Source organism: Sycon ciliatum, chromosome 1 (assembly GCF_964019385.1).
Source record: "Sycon ciliatum chromosome 1, ocSycCili1.1, whole genome shotgun sequence".
Classification (NCBI taxonomy): domain Eukaryota; kingdom Metazoa; phylum Porifera; class Calcarea; order Leucosolenida; family Sycettidae; genus Sycon; species Sycon ciliatum.
The window spans coordinates 38,883,866-38,911,833 of NC_088643.1; the positions used below are offsets into that span (position 1 = coordinate 38,883,866).

At 47.1% G+C, this 27,968-nt stretch overlaps 1 protein-coding gene across 1 annotated transcript; it reads right to left on the bottom strand.

Annotated features, from left to right (window-relative positions):
* Positions 1-232: 232 nt before the first annotated feature.
* On the bottom strand, positions 233-27,896 carry LOC135824767 (protocadherin Fat 4-like). The gene is made up of 21 exons (XM_065337476.1): positions 27,037-27,896; positions 18,406-18,540; positions 17,144-17,716; positions 16,368-16,522; positions 15,874-15,978; positions 14,471-14,634; positions 10,118-14,076; positions 9,344-9,619; positions 8,760-8,845; positions 8,280-8,487; positions 7,789-7,951; positions 7,087-7,222; positions 6,394-6,549; positions 5,932-6,095; positions 5,210-5,349; positions 4,558-4,629; positions 4,188-4,305; positions 2,567-3,676; positions 2,225-2,282; positions 1,713-1,783; positions 233-940 (listed from the first exon to the last, which is right to left on the bottom strand). Exons 1-21 carry the CDS (start codon positions 27,425-27,427, stop codon positions 904-906), a joined length of 8,277 nt encoding a protein of 2,758 aa, XP_065193548.1. The 5' UTR covers positions 27,428-27,896; the 3' UTR covers positions 233-903.
* Between the last annotated feature and the right edge of the window lie 72 nt (positions 27,897-27,968).

Genomic DNA, 27,968 nt, shown 5'->3' on the forward strand with positions numbered 1-27,968 from the left:
GGACTGAGCCCAAGGGAGTGAGTGTACATTCGTCACTGCATCGTCACTGCATTGTGGTCACCGTTGTGATTACTAACACGGTGACACCATACACACAGTTAAAGATATCTCTGAGACTCGACTGAGAATCGACATGACTCATAAGACTGAGTGTCCTAACACACTAACCCACATGCAGGTGCTGAACTATCCCATAGGGATCCCGCAGATTATCTGGGAGAAAAACAGTTGCCGTGTCAATGTTGTAGTGAACTGTTTCAGTCATTGTGGAAGTTGTGGCCATAACGTTATTAAATTACATGCATGAGGATAAAGGCTGTGATGCGGGATTACGTAGTGGGCAAACATATTTGTGACCATAACAATGCATTGCAGTGGTCTTATGATCTCATCATCAGTATCATTAGAAGACTGGCATTAATGTTACAGCCTTGGTTCAGGGTAAGTCTGAGAAATAATTATCGCATGAAGAAATTCATATTGATTGTGATGCATGATTTCTTTTCTGAAGAAATGGAGTTTGCAGAGACAGGAATTGCTGCATGAATAAAGCAGTAATCTGATACTTTGAGGTACGATAATGGTATGGTACGCAAATGTTTTTTTGCGTGATATGAAACAAGATTATGGTACAAAAGGGTGTGTGCTTCTAGTGTGACATATAGGACACCATCTGAGACGCGATCAAGAAGATTGTGGGCAAGAAATGAGCAGTTGTTGTGGTTATACATGTAGATCTGAGCAGTTCTATTTACACATACTGAGTACACATTATAGAGAACAGCTTACATGTAAATGCCCAGGCTCCAGCCGTAGTGGACACAATAATTATTGTACTTTTGCCTTTGCAAAAAGAGAACCTGCTCCAGATCCATACCAAGAAAGGAAACGGTAGGTATCTTTTCAAATAGGGGTCATGTAGTTGACCGATCCGGTTGACCTGAAGTTAGCAAAATTTGGCACAAGAAGACGTGCATCCAAATCAACATCCAACACACACTCATCACAGAACACGTTATCACACCTCTAGTGTTCCTCTTAGGCATCAACTTGTGATATTTGCACTATAGCGCAGCAGTACCAAACTAAGACAATAGCATTACTAGACTACTACTTACTAATGTAAAATATTCGTTTAAAGCGTGCTGAAGTTGTCTGGCAAGGCATAGATTTTAAACCCTTTGCCAGGGCAGGATAATTTTTGCTAGTAGAAAGTCATGGAGCAGTACCTCTTCCAGGAAGCCAGAAAGTCACTGAGCAATGCCTGTCCTGGAGAGAGAGGGGGAATTGTGTGTGTGGTGTGGGGGGGGGGGGGGGGGTACACCCTTACCAAGCACAGCCTGTCCTGGGCATTTCTTACATCCTATGGTTCATAATTATGCAGTTTACTTGAAAAGTACTTCTGGGTTGACCGCAATGGGGCTGCAACAGGCAAGACCTGGACACTGGGATGATCTAAGGGGTTGTTGCAATTTTTTTGTCGTCCCTGAAATGAACATCGTCCGTTTTTTGGGGGGGGGGGGTGCGAGCCAAAATCGCAAGTCAACCAACAATGTACATATGTACAATCATGCATGCGATTTTCGTCGTCCAGCATAGCAAGCTGCATTCATTTCAGAGGGAGGGGAGGGGGCGAGTACGAAATGAACGATGTTCGTTTCGGGGACGACAAAAAACGCTTTCGGTGACCCCAACGTGATCAGTGCACTTACAATGCTAGTAGGTTCTCATCTGAATCACTGCCCATCAGCTGCTCACGAGATCCAGCACGATCCATTGTATGCTACGAAAAGGACAGAAGAAGAAGAGGAGGAGGAATACAAACCAGTTATTTCATGCGGGATTTCTGCAGCCAGCAGGGTTTTTTAACAAACAAACAAAAACCCTAGCCGGATTTTCAGTAGAGCACACACCCATGACAAGTGTTTCTCCGCAGAACCAAATGCAGCAGGATTGTACCATTGAAGAGGTATAAGAGGGAGTGATACACAACATTACTATGACTATGCATAGGGCATGTTCACTGGGGATGCATGATTAGAGTTTCCTTCAAAAAAAGGCATCATCCAAGCAAGACATTTGAAAAGTACACCTGCCCACACATTCAATGTACACACACATAAATACACTCACACACACACACGCACGCACGCACGCACGCACACACACACACACACACACACACACACACAAATGCTAACACGTGTGCAGAATGATCACTCACATTCCTTGCATCTCGTGCCACCACATTCTGGAGTCTTGCAGCGTGCGGCAGTGTTTTACTGTATATAGAAGGTGCAGAAGGCAAAGACAGCAAAAAGACCAACGGTTAAAAAGCATATAATAACTTCATGTAACCGGCGTTACGGTATACAAACACACAATTTTTATGGGAAATGGCAGAACTCTTCTACTTGGCTTTCTGCTTGAGCAATATCACGGCACTATACTAACATAATATTATTAGCAGGAAGAAAACAATGCAGCCAGTACAGACATGTACATAGCTTCCAATCATGTGAACGGCCGCAAACTGTGAAGGTATGTCCAGGAACATGCATCTTACCTTCTCGCTTCCCAATTGGATGCCTCGTTTCTTGGCGGCAATGGTGGTGGAGGGTGTCCAGATTGTCGCCGTTCTGTCTGCAATGTGTCGTACTGATAATCAGCATCGTAGCTACTCGCATCAGCAGTACTGTCACCTTCATTACCCAGCGCATCGTAGAAATAGTCACTGCAGATGCGTGCGTGCATTTCACTACGATGGCATGGCGACTCATTCGCGTCACGGGCATGGCGATCGCCACCGCTCCTGGCTCCCTGGTGTGCTTGCTTGAGTGTAGCATTGAGTTCAGCCAGCAATGCTTCCACACTCTCCGACTGGACACTTGGAGCAGCGCTTGCACTACTCCTGGCACCAGCACTGGCTGACGACGTTAGCTTGGCCTTGGAGAAGTCGCCTCCAGAAGCTGCTGCAGCTGCAGCTGTAGCTGCCGCTGCAGCTGTAGCTGCCGCTGCTGGTTTAGATTTAAACGTGCCATCTGTAACGTCAGCAGCGGTGGCGGTGGCACCTAATGACAAGTGATCTGGATGTGAGCGGTATCCTACCGGAGTACTTGCCATATCCTCATAAGTATCTCCTGAACTGTCCGAGGGAGCATTTCTATTGCCACCACTCTGGGCTTGGCTGGCTGCGAGGCCAAACGGCTTTGGCACATATCTGTTGTCATCACTGGTGTATCCCGGAGGCCTCTCAGCGATGGCTGTTGCTTTGCTCTGCTTTGCTGGTGATTTGTCGAGCGGTGATGATGCATACGGGCCGGATGAGATATGTGACAGATTTGGCATGGTAACCATGAAGCCAGATGCCGATGACTGCAACCTCTCCAGATCCATTGTGTCAATATCTTGGGCTTCGACGGTGACAGTGGATGGTTGTGTTTTGCGCGATTGTCGACTGCTTGTACTAGCGTTCAGGTCATAGTCAGCGTTCAGAGCTGCTTCGTTTGAGAATATTGTCGATGAGGAGACATTCAGGGTGGAGATTGATCGACTCTTCAGTGTGTCGACAGCTGACAGCTTGTTTGGTACAGGTCCACTGATGTCACTTCCACGCTTGAATGTCACACCGTAATACGAGTTATCTCCAAAGTCACTGCTACGACCACCAGCTCCACTATACGACCACATATGTAAAAGCAAAATAACAATGTACAGTTTGTGTCATAGCATTGGAGCTTATCTGTGTACACAATAAGATTTTAACAATGTGTAGATTCTTCAATAACCAAGGTTATGTGCATTGAAGCATAAAGCCATAGAGACATACCAATTAGTGAGAGTTTTTGAAAAATACCTCCGCAGGTATGGTGTGTGGTGCAACATTGAATGGAAGTTATTTTCAAATCACTAGCAATATGTAGCGGATATGCACAAGGTCTAAGATCCGCACAGAGCCAGTGCTCATTTGAAACTAGCTGGAGTTCTACTGTGGATGGCAACACAATGCACCCGAATGCCTTGGTCATCGGTTGTAGGCTAATAGCACAACCTGGCTACAACATGGGAAATCTTACACTGGATACCCATAAGCACCTCATCTTCAGAGTAACCAATGACAGGTCTGATGATGACAACTTTTGTTCAACTAATCAAATTCAGAGTTGGATTCAATTTTTAAAACGTACCTTCTTTTCCAGCAACACGTCAGCCATACTCCAAACATGATCACAACAAAGAGCACACCGGCGATTGCCACTCCGACAATAAGCCAGTCGTTTCCGTCTGCCACAACTGGACTGGGGTCTGCGAGGAGAAGATGATAAAGCAATCCATTGCAAAAGGATGATCTTTAAATACATTTCTTTCTTCAGGAAAGGACGTCACATGTTTTGGGGCGTATCGCTTGTGGACTCAACCTAGAGACTGATCCTAGTGAGCCAAATTGAAATGCATGCACATGGGTATCACACAGTATGACCAGCAGTCACACCATGCACACCACTCCAAACGCCTCAGTCACAAAATACCAGTAACAATCAATAATCACCACCGTACCAGGAGTATTTTGTGCATCTGACGGTGATGTTACTGTTGTGGCGGACAAGGTCGGCACAGTAGTTGGGATACCTGTCAATGTTGGAATATACAGTCACAGCACAAACACAACTCAAACACTCGATCCTACTGCCAGAGTCTATCTATACATGTACCCGCAATCTATCTATACATGTACCCGCAATCTGATCCTGCAGCAGTGCATGTACAGGGGCACGGGACAGTGGAATATGTGTATAACAAAGTTAAGATCAAAACAAGGCCAAGGGTACTTGGCATCGCTGAACAATATGCACGGGCACATTTCACGGGCATACTCTTGTATGCTAAGTGAGATCTTTCACACTTCAAGATTTTCTAATAGATTTTTACTTTCCATCTCTTTTGCGAGTCCAGCATAGCTCGGTTTATTACGTGCCAGTGATGTCCACCAATGTGGACTTATCCTGTATTCACTATGACACTTCTATACAAGTACCGGTTTACCCTCTCTCTCCTCCGTCTCTCTTCCTTTGGCATTGTTTTGCTATAATGTTATTTCCACCTTTTTGAATCATCTTTTTGGCTTACTGCTGCTGAGACGAATATGTAGTTCATACAGGCACATTGCTTGTGTGAGACAACTTCAAGAGAGTGGTTGACTGACTCTTACCGGCTTGCACATGAACAATGGAGAATCCCAGTGGGACGAGTGCTGCTTGGATAGTGGGGTCTGTCAGCAGCCGCACTCCCTCTTCTGCACTCACTGGTATGGTGGTGCCATTAGACAAGATCAAGATCTGAAGCTGAACACTGTGATTATCAAGCAAACCAGACAACATAGACCACTGAGTAATGGGAATTCCCAGCTCATGTCCCACCACACACTAGCTGACTGTCCCACCACACACTAGCTGGCTGTCCCACCACACACTAGCTGGCTGTCCCACCACACACTAGCTGGCTGTCCCACCACACACTAGCTGGCTGTCCCACCACACACTAGCTGGCTGGCCATATGGCATACATGTGTAGTCCACTAGTCGTAGCGCTAAGCAACTGGTAGGAGCATTACCAGCAGCAACGATAATCTTCAAGTTGGTGGTGGTGGCGTCAGCTTTAGCAGTGCATTTTGCAATTTAGACTGATCTTGTCATGTAGAGAGTCGCAGTGAACCAGACAGGTGCTCCTTTGTGGACTAGTCTCTACATATGCGGGCTCTAGTGATCCTGAGGACGCATGCAACCAGCCAATGGTGCAAAGTAAGCCAATGCAGTCAGCATGGCATGACTCCCGGGCAGTTCAGAATTATGTAAGGTTCTGTGAATGTTTTCATGTCACTCGTGGCCACATGATTGTATGTTGTCATGTCCTGGTGCATGAGCAGGCACTCACTTGGTTTCCTGGCTTTCTTCTTGCTCGACAAACGTGGCATTTCCCACAGTACACTGGGTCGCCTCGCCGCCATTAGTGATCTCCTGGCACACGGATTGAAACTCATCATCTTGCGGACTAGGCTCATTTTCCGGACACACCACAACAAGTGTTGTATCAAATGTCTGCAGGGGAAGAATAGTAGCAAACGTAGTTCCAGGATAAGTTTTGCCTTTCTAGAATAACCCGAGATATCATATCGCGATGTAGAAACAGCTAGACCACCAATAACTAAAGACCCCAAGCAAGATCATAGGTGCTGGACCCGGGTACAACTACAAAACAATTCTGGACAATTAATACCTTTCCATCCCAACACTTGGATGCTATCTATGTACATACTATCGGTCAAGTTTGCTGGCCTACATATAATATACAAACTAGTAATACTGTGGTAAAGTTCAATATGCAATGTCAGCTCACCTGATCAGATGACTGTGAGCTGGAAGAGGCATCCAGGACTACTATCTGACAGCCAGCAAAGCCATCATCTCCAGTTGAGTCGCTATCACTAGTTTGTCGACGGCGTCTCTGACTTGTACTTGAGCCAGCAGTAACAAGTGAAGCGTCGTAACTTTGCTACAGAGATAGAGGACAACAAGTCATACTCATAGTTAGCATTTGACGTGACAGCCACGAACTCATACAAATGCAGTAGTATGTTGAAGAACTGCACTGGTACACATCATGAAACTATGGCAGGGGGGGGGGCGCACTGACTAGGAGATTTTGTTCATCATTCGTCTACCGATAGAAGTGGACAAACGTGGACAAAGTCAGGAGTTTGAAGCTCTCCAAACCCTCTACCATTTTTAACAGATTGACTTATAGCTTTCAGAGGCAGAAAGTTACTTCCGTACTCTACCAGATTCTGACCAGCTTCTTATTTGGTAGACGGGCGGTGGAGCTCGCTGGAGCTACCGGCTTCAGGAGAACCAGCTGCTAAAAATTCAAAACTGGCAGAGTGAGGACTAATATACCCTAAAGCAAAGGAATGTTAGTGTTACTGCTGAGGCTGAGGACTATGGCTCCTGCACCATGCCATTTAAGATGATTTGACTATTCATATTTTTGTGTTTATGCATGTACTTTCTCAGCCGCATGATAAGTTCTTACCGCTCTCTTCTTGAGCAGTGCGTTGAGTACTAGTGGTGTTAGCTGCTCGGCTATATCGGTGGATGCTGGACGGCGACCGGACCTCAGCTTCAGTGTGACCTTGATCTTATCACTGTTCTTAACACACGCGTATCCACTGTGGTAGAAAAGAGAACGCATGCACGGGCATAGCAAGGATGCACAAGTATAAAAAATGATCACAACACGAGATAGATAGATAGCCTGCCAGAATTACTCCTGGCTTTGTAGCCTGATGATAGCTAGCAAGCTAGATAGATAGATAGATTGATAGAGGGAGAGAGAAAAGTGAGAGAGAGAGAGCAGGGAAGAGCAGGAGAGAGCAGGAGAGAGCAGGAGAGAGAGAGAGAGAGAGAGAGAGAGAGAGACAGCAGAAGAGAGGGAGGGAGAGAGAGAGAGAGAGAGAGAGAGAGAGAGAGAGCAGGAGAGACGGATAGATAGATAGACAGAGACAGACACAGCAGGAGACAGAGCAGAAGAGACAGCAGGAGAGAGAGAGATCAGGAGAGAGAAAGAATGTCAGAATGAATAGCAAAAGCAGCAACGGGCGACAGGCCAGTTGGGATATGGATCTTCAAGCACATGATGACCCCATCTGTACCTGAACCTCCAGCATTCTCAAAAATCATGCTGGAACACCTCCAGTCTGCATTATTCTTTTCCAAACTATGCAGTTCAACCTACCTTGCACGTATGTCTGTCAGAACACACTCGGCCTTCTTTTCACAATTCACATTATCGCATGCTGCTGCATTCAGTTGACAACGCTGTCCTGCTGTGTTGTTCGGGCAGTCGCATGAGAAGGTGCCTTCCATATTTATACATACACCATCGTTCTCACAAGGATCTGTTCATGCACACAAACACACATGCGTGCATGCACACACAGACACACACACACACACAGACACACACACACACACACACACACACACACACATGTGCGCACACACACACACACACACACACACACACGTACACCCACCCGCCCACATACACACACACAAACATGAAGAAGAGCATCAAGATTATAGGTTTCGTTGCTGCAAATACAACTTCCCCATGCACATTCTAGTTGATGATACAGTCGTTCTACTCAGTGTGCATGTGCTGCTACACTCTCCTATCCTCCTGCTACACACATACCTATCCTCCTGTTCAGTAGTGTGACTTACTTCTGTCACATTCATCACGATCCACTTCACACCTTGAGCCAATCCAACCTGATGGACACGAGCAGATGAAGTCCTTGTTTCCGGATTGCGCCGAGCACACGCCGCCATTCTGGCAGGGCTGTGGCCAGCATGGGTTCTCGCTGCACTTATTGCTCGTACTTGCTGCTATGGCAACTGTATCCAAGTTGAAGTTTTGCATCAGGGCGAACTGCGAGCAAAAACATTCAATGCGTCAGCATACTAGTATCAAGCCATAGCAGATCAAATCAAACAATATTGCCACGTACCAATGTCTACTTACGGCATATTATGTCATCCACACAATTATGCGGCATGCATGTCAACCACCTCATTGCGCTAATCCATAACCTGCACCAATATACTATGAGGATATTTGGGAGGTTGTTTTGAATGGTGACAATCAGCACCATGTACACATGATATTGCTGCTTCTGCTTCTAAAAGTGTTTAAATAGTTACCTTAAATTGCTGCAGGGAAAAAGGTGGACATGGTTGTTTGAGCGAAGCACGCACTCTTGTCAGCACGGTAATCTGGTCAGATCGAACTGCAAATGTAAAAACACACCAGATGGCAACAGAAGGTCACACTTATACAAAGTTACACACATAATATACAAGTAGCACACACACGTAACATGTTCAGGTTTATTCAGGTGTTTGTTCAGTCTTGACACTGCGGCCATGGGCAGTTCTCCTGGACGTGCTACAGCCCTGGCCGATACTAGTCAACACTGGTCAACACTGGTCTACACTGGTCAACACTGGTCAACCAGTCAAACCTCACTCAAATGCTGTGCAACTAACTATACAATCATGTAGTTACAACATAGACAATAGAGAGGTTAAGATGCACGGTATTTCTGACGTGACACGAAAGTTCAGCTCGCGTTATTTGGCTCGCGCGTCAAAAAACAACGCGAGTGACCTGCAGCTCACGTTGAAATCTGGAGTTTTACGCCAAATTTTACGTGAACTTGCGCGTCACGTCGGATATAACGTGCATCTTAACCTCTCTAATGTGCACACATGCACCCAGCACCCACCATAGCCAAAGAGCTCCGCTGTTCTCGACATGGCCGTTCCTAAACGGTTGGCAGCGATGCACCGCAGTTTGCCATAGTCGATAGCAGTAACATTAGCGACAGTTAGTGTTGTGGTGTTGGAACCAGAGAATATCCGGGAGTTCAGAGGGATGTCCTTTCCATCACTCTGCCATTGAATGACTGGCGTGGGATCACCACGGACACCGCAAGTAAATGAGGCAGAAAGGCCGGTTTGAACCTCAACCGTTTCTGGGTGAGCAGTAATGGTTGGCGATTCTGTGGGGGGGGGGGGGAGGATGGTAGTTACAAAAAAAACCCAGTAACATGTCATTTAATGATACATATTGCTGCACATCAGCAGTACAGGTGTGGCCTGAGTATGACAGAGCTGCACTGATGGTATCTACTTAAAACAGATAGAACAGTATAGTTACGTACTATAATAATTATTGGTACAAGTACCACTGCCCCGTAGTCAATCCTACAATATTATAATAATTATAATTATATCCTTAGTGCCAGAAAGTGTTAGAGGTTTCTTGTTGCATTGAGCTTTTAAACACATATTGAACTTTGAATGGTGCACTCATCTACTGTGCCCCATCGCCTTTGCTCACCCCACCAAAGGACCAGTGCTTTAGATCAATATTATGTGCAAATTGAATGGATGGAGCCAAACTTTGACGTTTCGAACAGGCATGGGGCTAGTACTATTGAACGGGATATTACATACACACTAGCGCACACTAAGCTACCTTATCGGTACAATCATACCTTTTATGTTCAGCGCTAGCTGATGGGAGAACAGAGTACCAGCATCGGGCAGAGATGCATGACAACTATACCATCCTTCATCCGACATGCCGACGTCAGACAACACCCAGTATGTCACTCCACCGATGGCCGAGTCCTCATTGAATGAGCCATCCTTTATTAGTGTGTACTGAACATCATCATGACAGTTGGATTTTGATACACATACAAAGGACACGTTGTCTCCACGAAGAAGGTCACCCTCGGTGAGGTTCTGAGGCTCATGCGCCTCGAACAGGACTTCGCACAGGGTCCTGAACGTGACAAGACCAGATTCTTTATCCACCAAGAATGTGATGACGTCGCATGGAAATGTCGTAAACACAGTGATGTTGAAATCTGTAGACTGCGCCGTTGGAATGCCATTGTCTTGGGCACGGACGGTGACAAGTCGTGTTGTATCATTCAGCACCACAGCACTGACCAATGTGTAGTTAACCAGTCCATTCACTCCGCTGTCCACGTCGCTCGCCCGCAGTACTGCCAGCTTCTTTACGGCAATGTCGTCAATCGTAACTACATTCGCTTGATCAATGCTGAACACCGGTGCGTTGTCGTTTTCATCCAGTACAGACACGGTCACAACTGCAATGCTACTGAGATTTCCAGTATCCTGCACCATAGCAATCAGCTCATACGTCCTTCTGATTTCAAAGTCAATCGTTCCCGATACATTGACCACTCCCGTTTGTACATCAATTGCAAAGTCGCCATCTTCATTTCCTGATATGATGTTGAAAGTGAGACTATCATCACGGTCCTGGTCCTCGGCAGACAATGTGATGACAACAGTGCCTGGCTGAGCGTTTTCTCTCAATTCGGCGAAGAACGGCAGATTAGTGAACGTGGGCCGGAACTCGTTGACATTAGTGATGGCAATTGAGGCAGTGGTTGTTGTGCACTGCTGTGGAATACCCTCATCACAAGCTCGAACATCAAGCACATAGGATGTCTGATTCTCAAAGTCCAGCGCACCAGTCACGATCAGATGACCACCTACGGGATCGATGGTTAGCGGCAGGTGCTGCAGTATTGGCGAGACCATTGCGTAGCGCACTTCACCATTTACACCAATATCAGCATCTTCTGCATTGAACGTCAGTATGGTGGTGTCTTCATCGGTGTTCTCTGCAACACTGACAGAGTATGGTGCTCCGACAAACTCAGGTGCGTTATCATTGGCATCAACAACCATGACAGTTATTGTCTGCGAAGTGCTCTGCTGTGGGCTTCCCGCGTCACTTGCCATCACGGTCACTGCATACAATTCCTGTACATCTCGGTCGAGGGACTCCACAAGTGTTAGCTGCCCAGTGTAGCGGTCGATTGAGAAGAACCTGGCGTCGGCAGTGGATTGCAGCACTGAAAAGACAACCTCACCATTCGTACCCTGGTCTGTATCACTGGCTGTGGCCGTCAGTAATAGAATGGGTACACTGACGTCTTCACTCACAGATATGACTGAAGGTAGCTGTCGGAACTGAGGCGAGTTGTCATTCACGTCAGCAACCGCAATCCTTACTAATGTGGTGCTTGACAAGGACGGAACGCCATGGTCCCTTGCGACGATCTTTATCAGGTATTGCGAGACGTTCTCCCTATCCAATGGCACACGATTGCGCACAATGCCCGTTCTGTTGTCAACATAGAACACATCTGCTCCGTCACCCTTCAGAACTGCATAGGTGATAGCACCATTCCGTCCGGCATCTAAATCGTCCGCCTCGACCGTTGCCACGTTTTGGCCGGCTGCTTCGTTTTCCACCAGGCTTCCAAAGTATTCCGATTGTGTGAACACCGGGACGTTGTCATTAACATCCCCGATGATAACGAATAGGGTGACTGTCAGCGTTAGAGGTTGCGGAGTTGACGAGTCGCGAATGGTGATGATGAGTTGAAAATCATTCCCTAAGTTTGATTCTCTGTCCAGGTTGCCGGCAACGAACACAACACCAGTTGAGGAGTTCACAGCAAAGAATCGATGCTGATTCCCTCCAATTATGGTGTATACCAGCGGGCGGACAAATTCTCTGGCTGCAGTTGGTACAAACTCGGCTATTGGCGTCCCGATGGGTGAGTTCTCGGCAACGGTTACTTCTTGCAATGTTTGATTGACCATGATGCCACTCTCGGGTACATCGGTGATGTGAACGTCAAGAGTTGTCTGACATGTCAGCGATGGATTGCCTTGGTCAAAGCCTTCAATGTTGATTGTGTACACTGAAAAGCCACCCATGCCGAAATCTGGACCAGCACCTTCCGGCTCAAGGGATGGAACTCTGCCGATTGTACTGACAACACCCGAGGTCTCATTAATACCGAATATTGTTGCTATAAGACCCCGGTCTAGAATGCGGTAGCGCACTTCGGCATTGGCCCCTAAGTCAATGTCAACCGCAAGTACGTTGACCAGGAAAATACCACCTAGGGAGCGCTCTGGTACTGATGCGATGAACGGACCTGATGGAAATACACAGTTGTTGTCATTGACATCAAGAACATTCACCGTAAGACTCGTCTTGTTTGACAGAGACGAAACGCCATTGTCCTCCACGATGATTTCCAGATTGTGTCGGTTTTCCAGCTCTCGATTCAAAGGAGCGATGGTTGTGACAACGCCTGTAGTTGCGTTGATTCGGAAGAGATTCATCTGAGAGGCATCCTCCAGGCGGTACTCCAGAAGAGCGTTTCTTCCCAGATCAGCATCCGTTGCCGACACTTGGAGCAACACCGATCCAACAATGATGGACTCGTTCACGTCTATTTCAAAAGGACTGTCCAGTATTTGAGGTACGTTATCATTCTCATCCAGCACTGTAATGGAACAACGCACAGTGGTGCTGAGTTGTGGCGTTCCGGAATCACTCACAATCACTCCAACCTCGTAATTGTCCAAGGTTTCACGGTCAAACGCAACTGTGGCTGATAGTTTTCCGTTTCTTCTGTCCAGTGTGAAGAGGTCTGCAGAGTCCAGTAGCCGGTACACTAGGCCTCCAAAGGGATCAGGATCCTCGGCCATGACAGTGAGTATGTTGCGCTGCTGTGGTGCGGCATTCTCTAATACGGACCCACTGCACGGTGCCACTCTGGGATTGAACTCATTGACATTCTCAATTGTCACAATGACTTTCACCTCTGAAGATAGGGATGGCGTTCCTCCATCTGACACTGTCAGTACAAACTCGTGCTCATCTAGCTCTTCATAGTCCAACGTTCCAGTATTGGTGACAATGCCATCACTGCTTACTTGGAACAGAGCAGGTGAGCTGCCAGCTTTCAGGCTGTAGGACAATTCTCCGTTTCTGCCCGCGTCCGGATCACTGGCGGTCAGGTTCAGCTGCACATTGCGATTCTCTTCCGTCACAAATCGGCAGAGTCTGTTTTGGCGAGCGCATTGCATGAGAAATTCAGGTGCTTGATTGGTTCTTCTTAGAGCAATCCTGACACTAGCCTCTCCGCTGAGCGTGGACCTGCCATTGTCCGTAGCAACAGCTATCAGCTGGTAGACAGCGATGCGATCGACTGATAATTGGTTAGATGCGACAGTGATTATTCCATCATTATCGATGCTGAAGTCGTTGGCACCTGGCCCGGTGAGAGTGTAAGACAACTGACTATTTCTGCCGATATCCGAATCAGAAGCCGTGACCGTCAGAAAAGCATATCCAACAGGAGTGATGTCATCAATGGTGATCGAGTACTCGGACGGCTCAAACACCGGCGCATTGTCATTGATATCCAGAATGTTCACGATCAGCGTTGTGCGTCCACTGTAACATGCCAGCTTGGGATCCGTAGCCATGACCACTGTGCTGACACTAGTCTCACGCTCCCTGTCAAATGGTCGCAGTGTGGATATGGCACCGGTGACACTGTTTATGGCAAAGTCCTGTGATCCCAGTGGCAGGCTGTACTGAACACTGACATTCGAAAACAAAACAAAACAAGACACACACACGCACGCACATACAAACACATACACATACAAGCAGATACCCACAATCACACACACACACACACACACACACACACACACAATCACACACACACACACACACACACACACACACCAAAATCCTCAAAGAAGATCCCGAGCCGGCAGTCTTCTCCAATACCATGTCACAATGACTGACAATAGTGATGGCATTCTCATCCTAACAAGAGCAGGAGACCACGTTTTACCAAGTCTACATTAGGACTGAGGGCTAAAGGGAGCACATATGCATACATACGCATTCCGGGGTGGTAGATAACGACAGGTCTGTTCTTGCAAGCCAGAACATGACGTGCACAGGTGAGTAATTTGTGTCTTACTTGAATCCTTTCCTGGCCATAGCGGGCAGCGTAGTGACCACTGTCCCTGCGTCCTCCTCTTCATCAAAGGACACTTGAAATTCATCAGAACCGAATAGGTCATCAGTGATGAATATAGTGAACCGGTTGATCTTGTCTGTACCCTTGATGGCTATATATACCGTCTACATGAAAGGAATGGCGCGTACAAAGGTAACACACACACACACCTCAGACCTCAGACCTCAGACTTGCCCATCGCGGAAGCGATGATAGCGAACAGCTATGTTAGACATAGCAACTTGTGCTGGGATTACACCATTCAACAGCTTGCAAGGCTGATGAATTGACCGCCACTAAATTTAGCCTGGTATCCACCACACAGCTGATTGAAGTGGCTTTTTCTGACACACACACACACACACACACACACACACACACACACACACACACACACACACACACACACACACACATACACACACACACACATATACACACACACACATATACACACACACACACACACACGTGTATGAAGTGCACACGCATGAGCACAGACATATTCAAACACGCACGCGGCATGTACTTTTTAAGTACCATATTATCCGGAGTACAAGCCGCACTTTGAATGCTCAAAATTCACCCAAAAAGGGGGTGCGGCTTTTATATTATAATCTGATGATCAAATGAACGGCAATAAATAGGGTAAATGTCTGTATTCCGTGCAAAAATTGGGGGTGCGGCTTATACTCTTGAAAATACGGTATGTACAGTAAAAAAAAAATTATCATGTCCGTTCCTGAAGGGAATTCACGACGGCCGCTAACACCCGGTAAACCCTACAGTCAACTTCGCTAATAACGACTGCGGATATAACGACAATTCGCGAATAACAACAGAATTTTCATGCCCAGAGCAAAGTCCCATCCAACTGTAACACATATAATGAGAATTCGGGTATAACGACACTTCGCAAATAAGGACACTTTTCTGATGCCTCGCCGAGTGTCGTTATAAGCGAAGTTGACTGTACAGAAAAAAACTGAACGAGTGAAGATGATGAGGTGACACTGAATTACTTGCATGGTGTAAACAGTCAGTCATTCACATCTAAGCTCCAGTGAACTTAGATGTATGGTGTGGTCAATAGCATTGACACCGAGAAAGGAATACAGGTGATACTTGGACAGGCCGCGGATCATCTGCTTGCACAGTCACGTCGTCTATGTGGTCTATGTAAACACTGGGTTTGGAATGTTCACACGCTACCGTAGTCTGGTTTTCAGAGACCACCCACGTTAAACGATCATGATCAGACAACGCCAAAAGTGGTCGCTGAAAGAACACACTTAACATCACTGTATTGTTGTTCGGTAATAATGTTATTTTATTATATAATTTTAAGGCAAGCCAGAACTTACCTCATCGCCACTATTTGGTAGCTTGACAAGAACAGACTTGATCCTCCCTGTGGTGGTATCACGTGCAACCACCCTTGGATCATACCAGGGGTTGGGATTCTTGATCTGGAACAAATAAAGGCACAGGAACATAAGCGTTGTGCGGGTGCATCAGGATTTTGCCAAACAAATCCAGGGTCAAGTTTACGGTCATGGTGGCATGCTGTCGAGTAGGGCCGATCAGCTAAGCCATGACAAAGCAGACTATTCCCCTCTTGAGTGATTTCAAACTTTTCACATATCAAACAAGTAGACAACATAGCATATTGTGAATGGGGTAAATGCATGGATGACTAGTATGTACAGGATGGTACAGAGCTGTACTAGATGGTTAGCTAGGATGCTGGTAAGATACCACATGACATCAGAGTAAGTGCAGTTCGTCGTGAGAAGTTGATGATAACTTGTGCCGACTGGCAGGCCATTTTTGTAAGGCAGAACGCCGACCTACATACCGTTGTGGAGGCAAAGACGTGCGTGTTCCCAACAATATTGTGTATGGTAACAACCACACTGCCAGACAAGCCAGCACACTTGGCTTGGAAGTACTTGTAACCATCTTCAGGCACCTCAGTGGTGGTATTTTGACCCGGCGGCACATCAGCGGGTTCTAAGACACAAGCCGCACAAAACACAAAACACAAAACAGAGCAGAGTCCTATCAAAGCATACTGTGAATACCTCCACAGTACAAATCATGATAGATACAGAGAGAGAGAAAGAGAGAGTATGTGAGAGAGTGTGGGTGAGAGAGTGAGAGAGAAGAGAGAAGAGAGAGAGTGAGGGAGAGAAGAGAGAAGAGAGAGAGAGAAGAGAGAGAGAGAGAGAGAGAGAGAGAAGAGAGAGAGAGGAGAGAGATGCACAGTCACAGTGGGTAGTAAGGAAATCCAGGATGAGAGGATGAAATTACTTTATTCCTTCTCTGCACCTTTTGCTTCACATTCCTCTCTGTCATGGCTGTTGATAACCAATTTCTTGACTCAAGAATGGTGAAGACTATGTGTGTGTGTGTGTGTGTGTGTGTGTGCATATAATGTTGAGTTACTACACGGTATATGATATCATGATATCGTTGGTTCATATTCCACGAGACTGTTCTTACACCTAGCTACATGCCATATGACCATGCACCTAGCTACATGCCATATGACCATACACATAGTACATGTACTCCAGTTCCCCGATTCATTCATATACACTGACTGTACATTATACAGGCAAACATACTTACCATCACATGATACGGATCTCATTCTGTTGACTAGCGCTGCATAGTCATCAAACCTCTCAAGTTGATAGAGATGATCAGAGAGTGGTCGCGATGAAATGTTCTGCAGCTCACTTATATTCAATCGACTACCAACTCCAATCACAAAGATGTTGATGCCGCTTCTCTTCAATGCCTCGGCGGGTATACCTGGTCGCACGCCAACATTGGCTCGACCGTCCGTCATCAGAATTAGCACACGCGGTACACCTTCCGACAAAGGTCGCACACCGTTGCTTTTCACAAACATCTGCGTGTGAGCAACCTGCAACGCTGGCCCAATAGCAGTATATCCACCTGTGTAGCCCACACGGTTCACAGCCCAGCGCAGAGAGCTACGGCTAGTGTAGGCAGTGAACGAGAACTGGCGGTGTACATAGGAAGCAAATCTAACAAGTGAGACACGAGTATCGGCCAGGGAAACATCAAAGAAGTCGATCATATTCTTGATGAAAGTCAGCTGCGTCTCAAAATTGTATTCACCAACACTGCCGGATGCATCCAAGGCAAATGCAAGATCCAAAGACGTATTACATGCTGTGTACACAGAACAGGCAAACCAGCAGGCACAATTGTATTATATTTTATTGTATTTTATTATTTTACTTGGACATTCCCAACAGACCCTAAGGTCTTCTTACAGGGTGCCCAAGGTGAATGAATTTGCTAAGTTCCTTGTGAAATGAATTGGACAACGAGGATATTGAGTGATTTTAACGGTGTCATTCAATATTAATATTAGTAAATTATCTCCCAGGTGGTGTGGAGCCCGGCTGTATGTTTGCGGCATGTGTATGTGTGTTGATGCGAGTGTGGGTATGTATGGGCATGTATGTGATTGTCTGTGGTTGTGTGTGTATAGCTGAGCATGCAATGTACACTGAGTACAGCAATGTAAACATCAGAGTTGATCTCCAGGATGGTGGATCAGGAAAGTCATTATGAGGATTCAATGCATTCTCAGTCAGGGTGATGCTCATTGATGCAGCATAACATCTCTACAAGTGTATTCGGCAGTGATCACACGCCAAGGAAACTAGAGTGCACTGTTAGTAGACTGGCATGCCCTTGCATCAGTATTGCTCAATCTAGTACTGGGCACACTACTTGTATTATTACTCATGCACCATTCCTGCTGTACTGTCCAGGGAAGGAGATTATCTTCTATCCTGCATGGCAAGTACATATACTTTGGAAGCCAAAGTATATGAGCTGTATGTACTTACTGGTGGGGATGGAGCTGACTTGCACCCAATTACCATAGTTCTTCACCCAGTCAAACCCAGCCTTGATACACAAACCAGCCAGTATGGTGTGATCATAGCTTGACCCACTCCTTAGGCGAAGACTTAAACTTCTTCCTACGAGACAAGAACACCAGAATATGAGCCATTGAAAACGAAATGATGATCATACCCAGATTGAGATTCTTGTCGCATGAAAAGAGAAACAGAAATGCCAGGATCAATGCGGACACGTATCATGCAACACATTCTGCTCTATTGGAAAAGTATGCAATGTTCATGTGATGGTTGCGCTGCATACGAGTAGCGCGGGACGATTTGCAAGCCAAAAAGGTGCGATGCTACACTTCAAGGCAACCATGTATACAATGTGAAAACTTGACTGATAATGATGTCATTGTGTCACAAGTCGTAAAGTCATCTAAGCAGCAATCATTCATATACAGGTGGAATCCTGATAATTCGAATATGGCTTAATTCGAACATACCGCGTAATTAGAAGTTTTTCCAGGACCGATTTCTGTCAATACGATTCCCACATAAAAAAATTCTGATAATTCGAACCTGGAACCGGACCTGTCCGGTTAATTCAAAGTTCCACGGATTCCACTTACATAGAAAATTTATGGGGTTTGTGCTGATAATTCGAAGTTCAAGCAAAGTGTAATTCGAAGTTCACTGTACACTGTACTGGTCAGTTCAGTTTGCATGAGCAGGCTGTGCTGGTGTTCAGTATCCGTGAAATATGTGTCTAAGGTCCATAGCGCAACTCTGCGTGACCATGGGAGCATTTTGACATACATATTGTGTTGTGGGGTCATGTTTGGATAATTTGAGAATGTCCGGATAATTCGAAGTTTTTTCCCGGCATTTGGTGGTGGTGTACTAGCTGTGCTAGTACAGTGAGTATCGTTTATAAAGTGACCGGGTGTAACGATATACCGGCTATAATGATAGAACTCGCCAAAATCAAAATCAAATCAGAAAAAAATGCAGCTAAAATATCACTATACACAATATTATCGGCTATACCGATATATCGCTTATTGTGATGGGCTTCAGGAAGCAAACCATATCAAATGTACAGGAAAATATCGCGTATAATGATCAAGAGTGATGATCACAAAAACAAGTGTTCTTCCAATAAAGTTCACTTCTTCCAAAACTGATCCAGTGTTGCCTGGATGCACCTGGCAGCAGACATGAGTGAGAGAAAATTCTTCCCTGCATGCTGTACGCAGCCTTATGTACACGTGGCTGCATTTCATACTTTTTCCAGCGTGTACGCATCATTTCATGCCCAGTCATGTGCCATGTGTGGTCATACATGCAAATCGGCTATAGTGATGCACCGGATATAGTGATAAATTATCGAAAATCAAAGGGGCACGTTATATCCACTATTTACTGTACTTGTTAGCAACAATCCGAACTAGCGCACACACTGCACTGCATTGCTTTGTACTGCATTCAAGACTGACGTCATGCGCTTTGTTTTGCTGCGTAATCACAAATGGCACCAGCCCATTTTTGCGGAAAAGAAAAACAAATCTTGCTTGCTCTGTTGTGCTCTTCCAGACAACGGATCGTGCTTCAGCAGTGTTTCTTTTCCTTCCAGACAACGGATCGTGCTTCAGCAGTGTTTCTTTTCCTTTCGTAGCTTTGCTGCCAGCCCGAGTGTCACCTCGACACTGTATTTCTTCAGTATGTCTGACCTTACTGTCGACACCGTCAAGGCAATGCCTTGCCAAGCCCTCCGCGGCGAGCCTTCTCAGCGCGGCTTGAATCCGAAAGGAAACTTAGTAAAAGTATTTTACAGGACCGTTTGCTGGCACAACTAGCCCTTGGTAGTGAGGTCTGCTCCGGCCAGGAGAACCAGCAACATGACAGTGCGGACACGGCTCGCGAGCCCAGAAGCCCGACGTGCACCAATGCCTCCTCCGCCAGCTCAGGCGACGCGGGCTCAACGGATCTCTGCGCTCCCGTACGGGACGAGGTGTAGTCGGCTTTGTCGGCCGCCATCTTATTATTATCGGAGAGCATTGCGCCGCTCCTCACCCAAGGCCAAGGCAATGCGGCAGCTGCCGCCACTACGCCAGGCCAAGCTCCTGTTACCCACCCGATCAGCCACCTGCACCAGCTGTGCCCAAGGCTGTGCAAGAACGTATCTTGCGAGGGGAGTTCGTAGATTTTTCAAGTTTGTTGCCTGAAATTCTTGCACACTTCCGGCCCAACACTGTGATTCCGGCTGGTGCACAGCCCGAATAACGATAGCCAGCTAAATATCGTTGAGTCGGATGACGCGAAGCAGGTGCGTAGCAAGGTTCACGATAATTACACATGTAGCTACCCGGCTCGAGGCATGGACCACATACATGTCTGTTATCACGGCTGCTGCCCTACACCGCACTGCTGAACTGATTGCGTACCAGCAGTTGATCCTGACTGCTAACTGCCAGTTCTTCCCAAGCGCGTGGCTAGAGTACGACCGCCAGCTGCGGATGCTCGTGGCCCAGTAACCAGGCACGAAGAGGTTGGACACCATCGACGTGAACCTATGGCAGATAGCTGTCATAGGCCATGCACACCCAAAATGCGCTCAATGTAAGACGGTCCACACCCAAAATGCGCTCAATGTAAGACGGTCCATCCAGGGGCGGTTTGTGTCCTTTTCGTCCCGAAGCCAGCAGCATTTACCTCCAGTGGTCGCAACCATACCAGCGACGGCCAAGAAATCTGCCGCAACTTCAATGGAGGTCGCTGTTCTTCGTCGTCGTGCCGCTTCTCCCACACCTGCAGCCAGTGTGGCAAGGACCACCCATGCATCATGTGCAACCAGCGGCAGCGCAGAGCCAATCGGCCACCCCGCCGCTCCTAGCAGAATGGCTACTGAATCGCTTGACTCGGTACGTAGCTTCTTTCCTATACACTCTGCAGACACCACACTGCTAGCTGACCACTCTGCCCGCCTGTTACGTAACCACTCAGATCAATCATGTGTTGCGTATGTTCTCCATGGCCTGCGCCGTGGCTTTACTCTTGGATCTGCCGGCCAACACGACATTTGGTTTTCTCTAATAATCTACCATTGGCTTTCACTCACTCGGCATTTATATCCGAGCAATTAGCTGCTTCCTGCGCCCGCGGCGAGACCACAGGCCCATTTCCGTCACCTCCATTTCAGTTCATGCGCCGCTCTGGTATTGGTGCCATCCCCAAAAAGAACGGCAAGCCGCGAATGATCCACCATCTGTCTAGTCCGGAAGGCACCGGCGCGAACGACAGCATTCCTGCCGAGCCGCTCTCTCTGCACTACGCGAGCATTGACAACGCGATCAACATCATCATGTCATGCCCACAGCCTGTGTATTTGTCCAAGCTCGATGTACGCAGTGCATTTCGGCAGATCCCAGTCCGCCGTCAGGACTTCGCTGGGAAGGCTCCTACTACTACGAGCGCTTTCTGCCTTTCGGCCTCCGCTCCAGCCCAGCCGTCTTTGACTCAGTAGCCACAGTAGTCAACTGGATCATGCAGCACGAGTTTGCTATAGATCACCGGTTTCACTACCTCGATGACTTTCTCGATATCTCCACTGGTTTGGCTGCAGCCAACCAGCAACTCACCATCCCCCTCCGGGCGTTCACGTATCTCGGCACTCCTCTTTGCTCCATCCCAGCTCGAAGGGCCATCACCATCATTGACCTTCCTTGGTATTGTCCTAGACTGCGAGCGCCACGAAGCTCGGCTACCAGAGGACAAGCTGTCCGAGATCCGTGCGCCACTCATGGCTACTATCAGCGAGCGCAGCATCGGCCAGCGTCAACTCGAGTCCCTCCTGGGGAAGCTCACTTTTGCTGCCCGAGTCATCGTTCCTGGACACACATTCATGCGTGAACTATGATCAGCGTGCCCTGAACTGTATCTGTGTATGCGAGTGCGGTGCATAAAGCCCACCTTGAGAATGGGTTTGCCGGCCCCTTAGTAGATGCGTGGCTTCTGAAGAGGGCGTTGAAGGGCATCCAGCGATGCCATGGTACGGCTGCACTCACCCCTCGCCTTCCTATAACTATGCCAATCCTACGACACCTGACGGATGCACGCTGGAAAAAGTAGTATCCTGAATGGCCATGACAAGCTGCTCTACCAAGCCGCCATGCTGCTTCTTTGGATTTCTTCGGTGCGCTGAATTCACTAATGGCATCACACGGGGCTGTACTAGCTCCCCTGGTGACGGACGCCTGCAACTCTTCCTGCTTTCATCCAAGACGGACCCATTCGGTAAAGGCGTTACTAGTGACATTGGCCCGTCTGTACCGCCGTACTGCCCGGCCCGTGCCATTGTTAGCTACCCATCTGTCACTCGTCGCGAGGGACCGGAGCAACTCTTGTTCGTATTCTCGAACAGACAGCAGCCGACCAGGCAGTCATTCACAGTAACAGTATGGTCTCTTGTCGCTGCGGCCGGTGTACTATCCCAGTCGAACTACTCCGGGCATTTGGTCCACATTGGTGCAGCCACCACCGCTGCTATGGCTAGTGCTCCCGACTCCTTCTTCCGAGTGGCAGGTCAGTGGAAAGAGCGATGCGTGTCTACGCTACATCCAGACTACAACAAGCGCATAGCGCCAGCTATCGTCCCGGCTTGCTGCCGTGCCATGGATGCCATGATCCCCAACTCGGGTGAGTAATGAGCTACTGAACTCTAGCTGCGCAATGCTTGCCTGTGCTGACATTAATTGACCCTTGCTGTGCGTCAATAGTGCTTAGCTAACGGAGTGCTGGTTTCATGGGTCCACTCTCACAACTGGTGTTATCTAGCTATTTGCTGCGGCTCTGCCTTGCGCTATATTACATCCATTTAGCATTGCAGCTCTACGTTGAGCTAACAGCAGCTCTACTTTGAGCTAACAGCAGCTCTACTTTGAGCTAACAGCAGCTCTACTTTGAGCTAACCGCAGCTCTACTTTGAGCTAACAGCAGCTCTACTTTGAGCTAACCGCAGCTCTACTTTGAGCTAACAGCAGCTCTACTTTGAGCTAACAGCAGCTCTACCTTGAGCTAACAGCAGCTCTACTTTGAGCTAACAGCAGCTCTACTTTGAGCTAACAGCAGCTCTACTTTGAGCTAATCGCAGCTCTACTTTGAGCTAACAGCAGCTCTACTTTGAGCTAACCGCAGCTCTACTTTGAGCTAACCGCAGCTCTACTTTGAGCTAACAGCAGCTCTACTTTGAGCTAACAGCAGCTCTGCTCTGAGCTAACAGCAGCTCTGCTCTGAGCTAACACCAGCTCTACTTTGAGCTTCAAACCAGTTGTTTCGAAACCAGCACTCCTCAATCCAAAGATGCCTCTTTGTTGACTTGTTTGTGTGAGGGATGGGGCTAATGGTGTACTAGCTGTGCTAGTACTTGTTAGCAACAATCCGAACTAGCGCACACACTGCACTGCATTGCTTTGTACTGCATTCAAGACTGACGTCATGCGCTTTGTTTTGCTGCGTAATCACAAATGGCACCAGCCCATTTTTGCGGAAAAGAAAAACAAATCTTGCTTGCTCTGTTGTGCTCTTCCAGACAACGGATCGTGCTTCAGCAGTGTTTCTTTTCCCACCATCCCTCCCTATCCAACTTATTCACACCATCATAATATTATCGTACCCACTAACCGGGTCCACTCTCACAACTGGTGTTATCTAGCTATTTGCTGCGGCTCTGCCTTGCGCTATATTACATCCATTTAGCATTGCAGCTCTACGTTGAGCTAACAGCAGCTCTACTTTGAGCTAACAGCAGCTCTACTTTGAGCTAACAGCAGCTCTACTTTGAGCTAACCGCAGCTCTACTTTGAGCTAACAGCAGCTCTACTTTGAGCTAACCGCAGCTCTACTTTGAGCTAACAGCAGCTCTACTTTGAGCTAACAGCAGCTCTACCTTGAGCTAACAGCAGCTCTACTTTGAGCTAACAGCAGCTCTACTTTGAGCTAACAGCAGCTCTACTTTGAGCTAATCGCAGCTCTACTTTGAGCTAACAGCAGCTCTACTTTGAGCTAACCGCAGCTCTACTTTGAGCTAACCGCAGCTCTACTTTGAGCTAACAGCAGCTCTACTTTGAGCTAACAGCAGCTCTGCTCTGAGCTAACAGCAGCTCTGCTCTGAGCTAACACCAGCTCTACTTTGAGCTTCAAACCAGTTGTTTCGAAACCAGCACTCCTCAATCCAAAGATGCCTCTTTGTTGACTTGTTTGTGTGAGGGATGGGGCTAATTCGAATTATCAGGATTCCACCTGTAGTTACAGTCCATTCATAAAAAAGATGGGTCCTGGCTCTGGCGAGCTCCCGTATTTGGCGATTTGTCGTGATTTCGTGTACACAGTGCAGTGCAGCGAAATTTGAACTTTGAAAAAGAGTCCAAAAAGGGTACCTGAACTGGGGTTCGAACCCCGCAATGCACTGTTGCAGGTGGGGTCAAACGGCCTGGATTTTGATGGTTTTCCCAATTCATTGCTTTTGGGGCGAAACCTGGCCGATATCCTATTCTTGTTATGGCTTGCTTTTTAGACAAATAGACTTCAGAGACATAATTGGAAGAGGATTCCTTAGGAGATTGCAGAAAAAAATTCTAAAAAAACTCAAAGTTTGACCCATTTATGGCCAAAAGCTAGAAGTCCATCTTTTTCTGAATGGACTGTATGTGCGAATTGTGGCCACTAGTAATCCCTGAGTGCATTCCAAAATAATATCCATTGTGAATATTCATCACTAGGCCCCAGCGGCAGATGCTAGCTAAATGTTGCCAAGATGCTTTTTGGGATGCTAGCTGACAACTCAGAAAGATGCTAGTTTGGATGCTAGACAACACGAATTATGCTACCTATTAATGGTAATGGTGAAACATTTGGGTTGAAAACGGTGTTCCGTGCTATTTATGAATTCTCACAAAGCAGGTATGTAAAAAGAGTTTTTAAAGGTGCGATGTTGGCATCATGTTGCTATGGAAATATTTGTTTTACGTTTCCAACCAAAGATTACATAAGGCTCAGTAATCCTAATACTAGTTTCATAGTGTAATCTAGACCGAATTCCACATCCAGAATGCCAAAATTGGCAAAAATGTATCGGATGCCGGTAAAAACTGCTGTTTATGCTAGCATCGTGTGGAGTCACAAAAAGGCCCTTTTGTGCTACTTTGGGTGCTAGCATTTGCCGCTGGGGCCTATTCATCACCCAAGTCGTATTTAGTCACCCACTGGAAAAAAACGTCAAAAAGAAATTTCTATCACAAATTTGCATATTTTAAAATGTTATGCAGACATTATCAGAAAATGCTGTTCGACCAGAAAACGGCAAAGTAAGAGAACAGGCCAACGAAAATACTGCTCAAGAGTGCAAGAGTGCATGCAGCAGATAAGTAGAGACTGTATCAGTGTATACTTTTCCACTCACTCAGCTTCTCGGGTCTCCCGCCGAAGCAGGTCTGTTGCGCCGTCAAGTGGCCATCCTCAATATCGTGCGCCCGGTCGTAGGCTCTCTATGCTAGCAACATTTTCCAAACTTTGACCAAAGCTCTACTCTAGACATGAATCTGCATATCAGTTCGGGTGCGCACTGGGTCGAGTCGTGCAAACAAGGACGAACATTTTTACTTGGTTGTACTTGTACTTGTAGATAATCACGATAATAAAATATACACACGTGACAGGCTCTGGTTTCGTTCACGTTGCCATTGTTGGGCCATATCCCATCGTTCACTACTACATGCTACCACCACCGGCTCACTTCTACCACTCCATGCTCACCGCCGCTACCTCCATTGCTGTCACCGAGGCAGATTGCCTTCTGCTCGCTAATCGACCTTTCGGACCGTCCGACGCGAGCACGTGAAATCTCTCCATTACTGCATCCGTCTTTTTTTTATGGACGGTAAAGGAAGCCACGTTTGTGACAGCGCCGGGCGCTTCGTGGTTACACCCACACTGGTCCGGACTGACTGAGTCTGTAGCTACATGACAATGACTGTCATGATGATTGATGTACATGTACATGTAGCTGTGATTGTGCTGCAATCATGCTGTAAAGCCTGTACTGTAGTCTACTCTGTGCGTTTGAATTCCTTTACGGGGTTGGGCTCGGTCTTGCGGGTTGGTCTGTAGCCTTACATTTCGTAGTGTAGGGTACTATTATGATGTCGGATGCCATGCCATCATCTCGATCAAGCCTTGCAGGGGGGGGCAAGCATGACGGAGTGCTTTATCCAAAGACTAAGTCCTGAATAGCTATCGTCCTCATAACATCAAGACTGGCCAAATATCCATGAACCGCCTACAAGCGTGTGCACGTACAAGGTACAATGTACATGTATATTGCATTTCTTGCCGACTTTTTTCCATACATCTTTCCTCCTCCCCCTCCCACATAATTCCTGCATACGATGACAGTCATTGAAACTGAGCATGTAGCCTGCAGTACTATCAGTGACACGTCCCACAGCACAGTTTGAAGTTAGTTGTGCTTGAAGAATGTTTAATTAAAAGCATGTCGAATAAACGGGGGTTTCAAGCCTTATTTTAACCCTTTGAAAGTCGACCATACTTGAATTTAAACACTGGTGCACTCACCTTCATATCTCAGAGATTGATTCCGACCAGGAATTTCCTGCTCAGTCCATGCTGCTCGCACCTCAACAGCCCTGCTTGTTCTCCAACGATAGTACACACTATCTTCCAGTGTGTTCAGTAGCGCATCGCATCTTGATGACATCACTCGACACGTGGAGCAGGCAAAACGTACACGGCTGTTCCGATTCGACACGAGCTCGGCAGTGTAGCGAGGCGAAGTGCGTCCAATTCTGTCTCGAATTGGCCATGCTACGATCTCGTCAACATCCGGCCACCGTTCTCCTGACCTCAATGTCGATGGTGCTGGATCAGAAAAATAGTTACTCGAACCTAAAGCGACGCTTACAGTGGAAAGAAGGACAAGTGCTGGCAAGGCCACTGCCAACGCCATGATATTAATTTTCTCCTCTTCTATCTGCACCCACAAACTCGGCCTTTGCTTCTTGAAAGTACTCGCATGAAATTGTGCACCTTTCTGCAAGTTGAGGAGACTAAACTCTTCTATCTCCACCTCAAACTAGGCTTTTGCGCATTGAAAGTCCTCACATGAAACTGTGCACCTTTCTGTAAGTTGAGGAGACTGCAAACTAAACTAGTTGTAGAAGATGTGACCTATGTGGTGTTCGCTGATCCCGAACACGACAGTATAAGAGATTAATGGCTGGGGTAAAGCAACTGTCGCTTCGGAGTTGCCTTTTGCCTCTCTCCATCAAGTTGTCACTATGGTACTGGCTGTGTTTTTGCTCTTGCACTGTCTGGTGTCCATCATGTGAACCATTGCTCTGTCTGTCCTGCAATAATACTACATGTATTACTCTGTGTCCCGTGCCCTGCGCTCGCTCATTTCTGTCCAGTGCTCGCGAGGAGGGCGAATGGATGCAACACAACGGCTAGGGCTGTGCGGTTGTCACGATTTCCGGAGCTGGAAAATG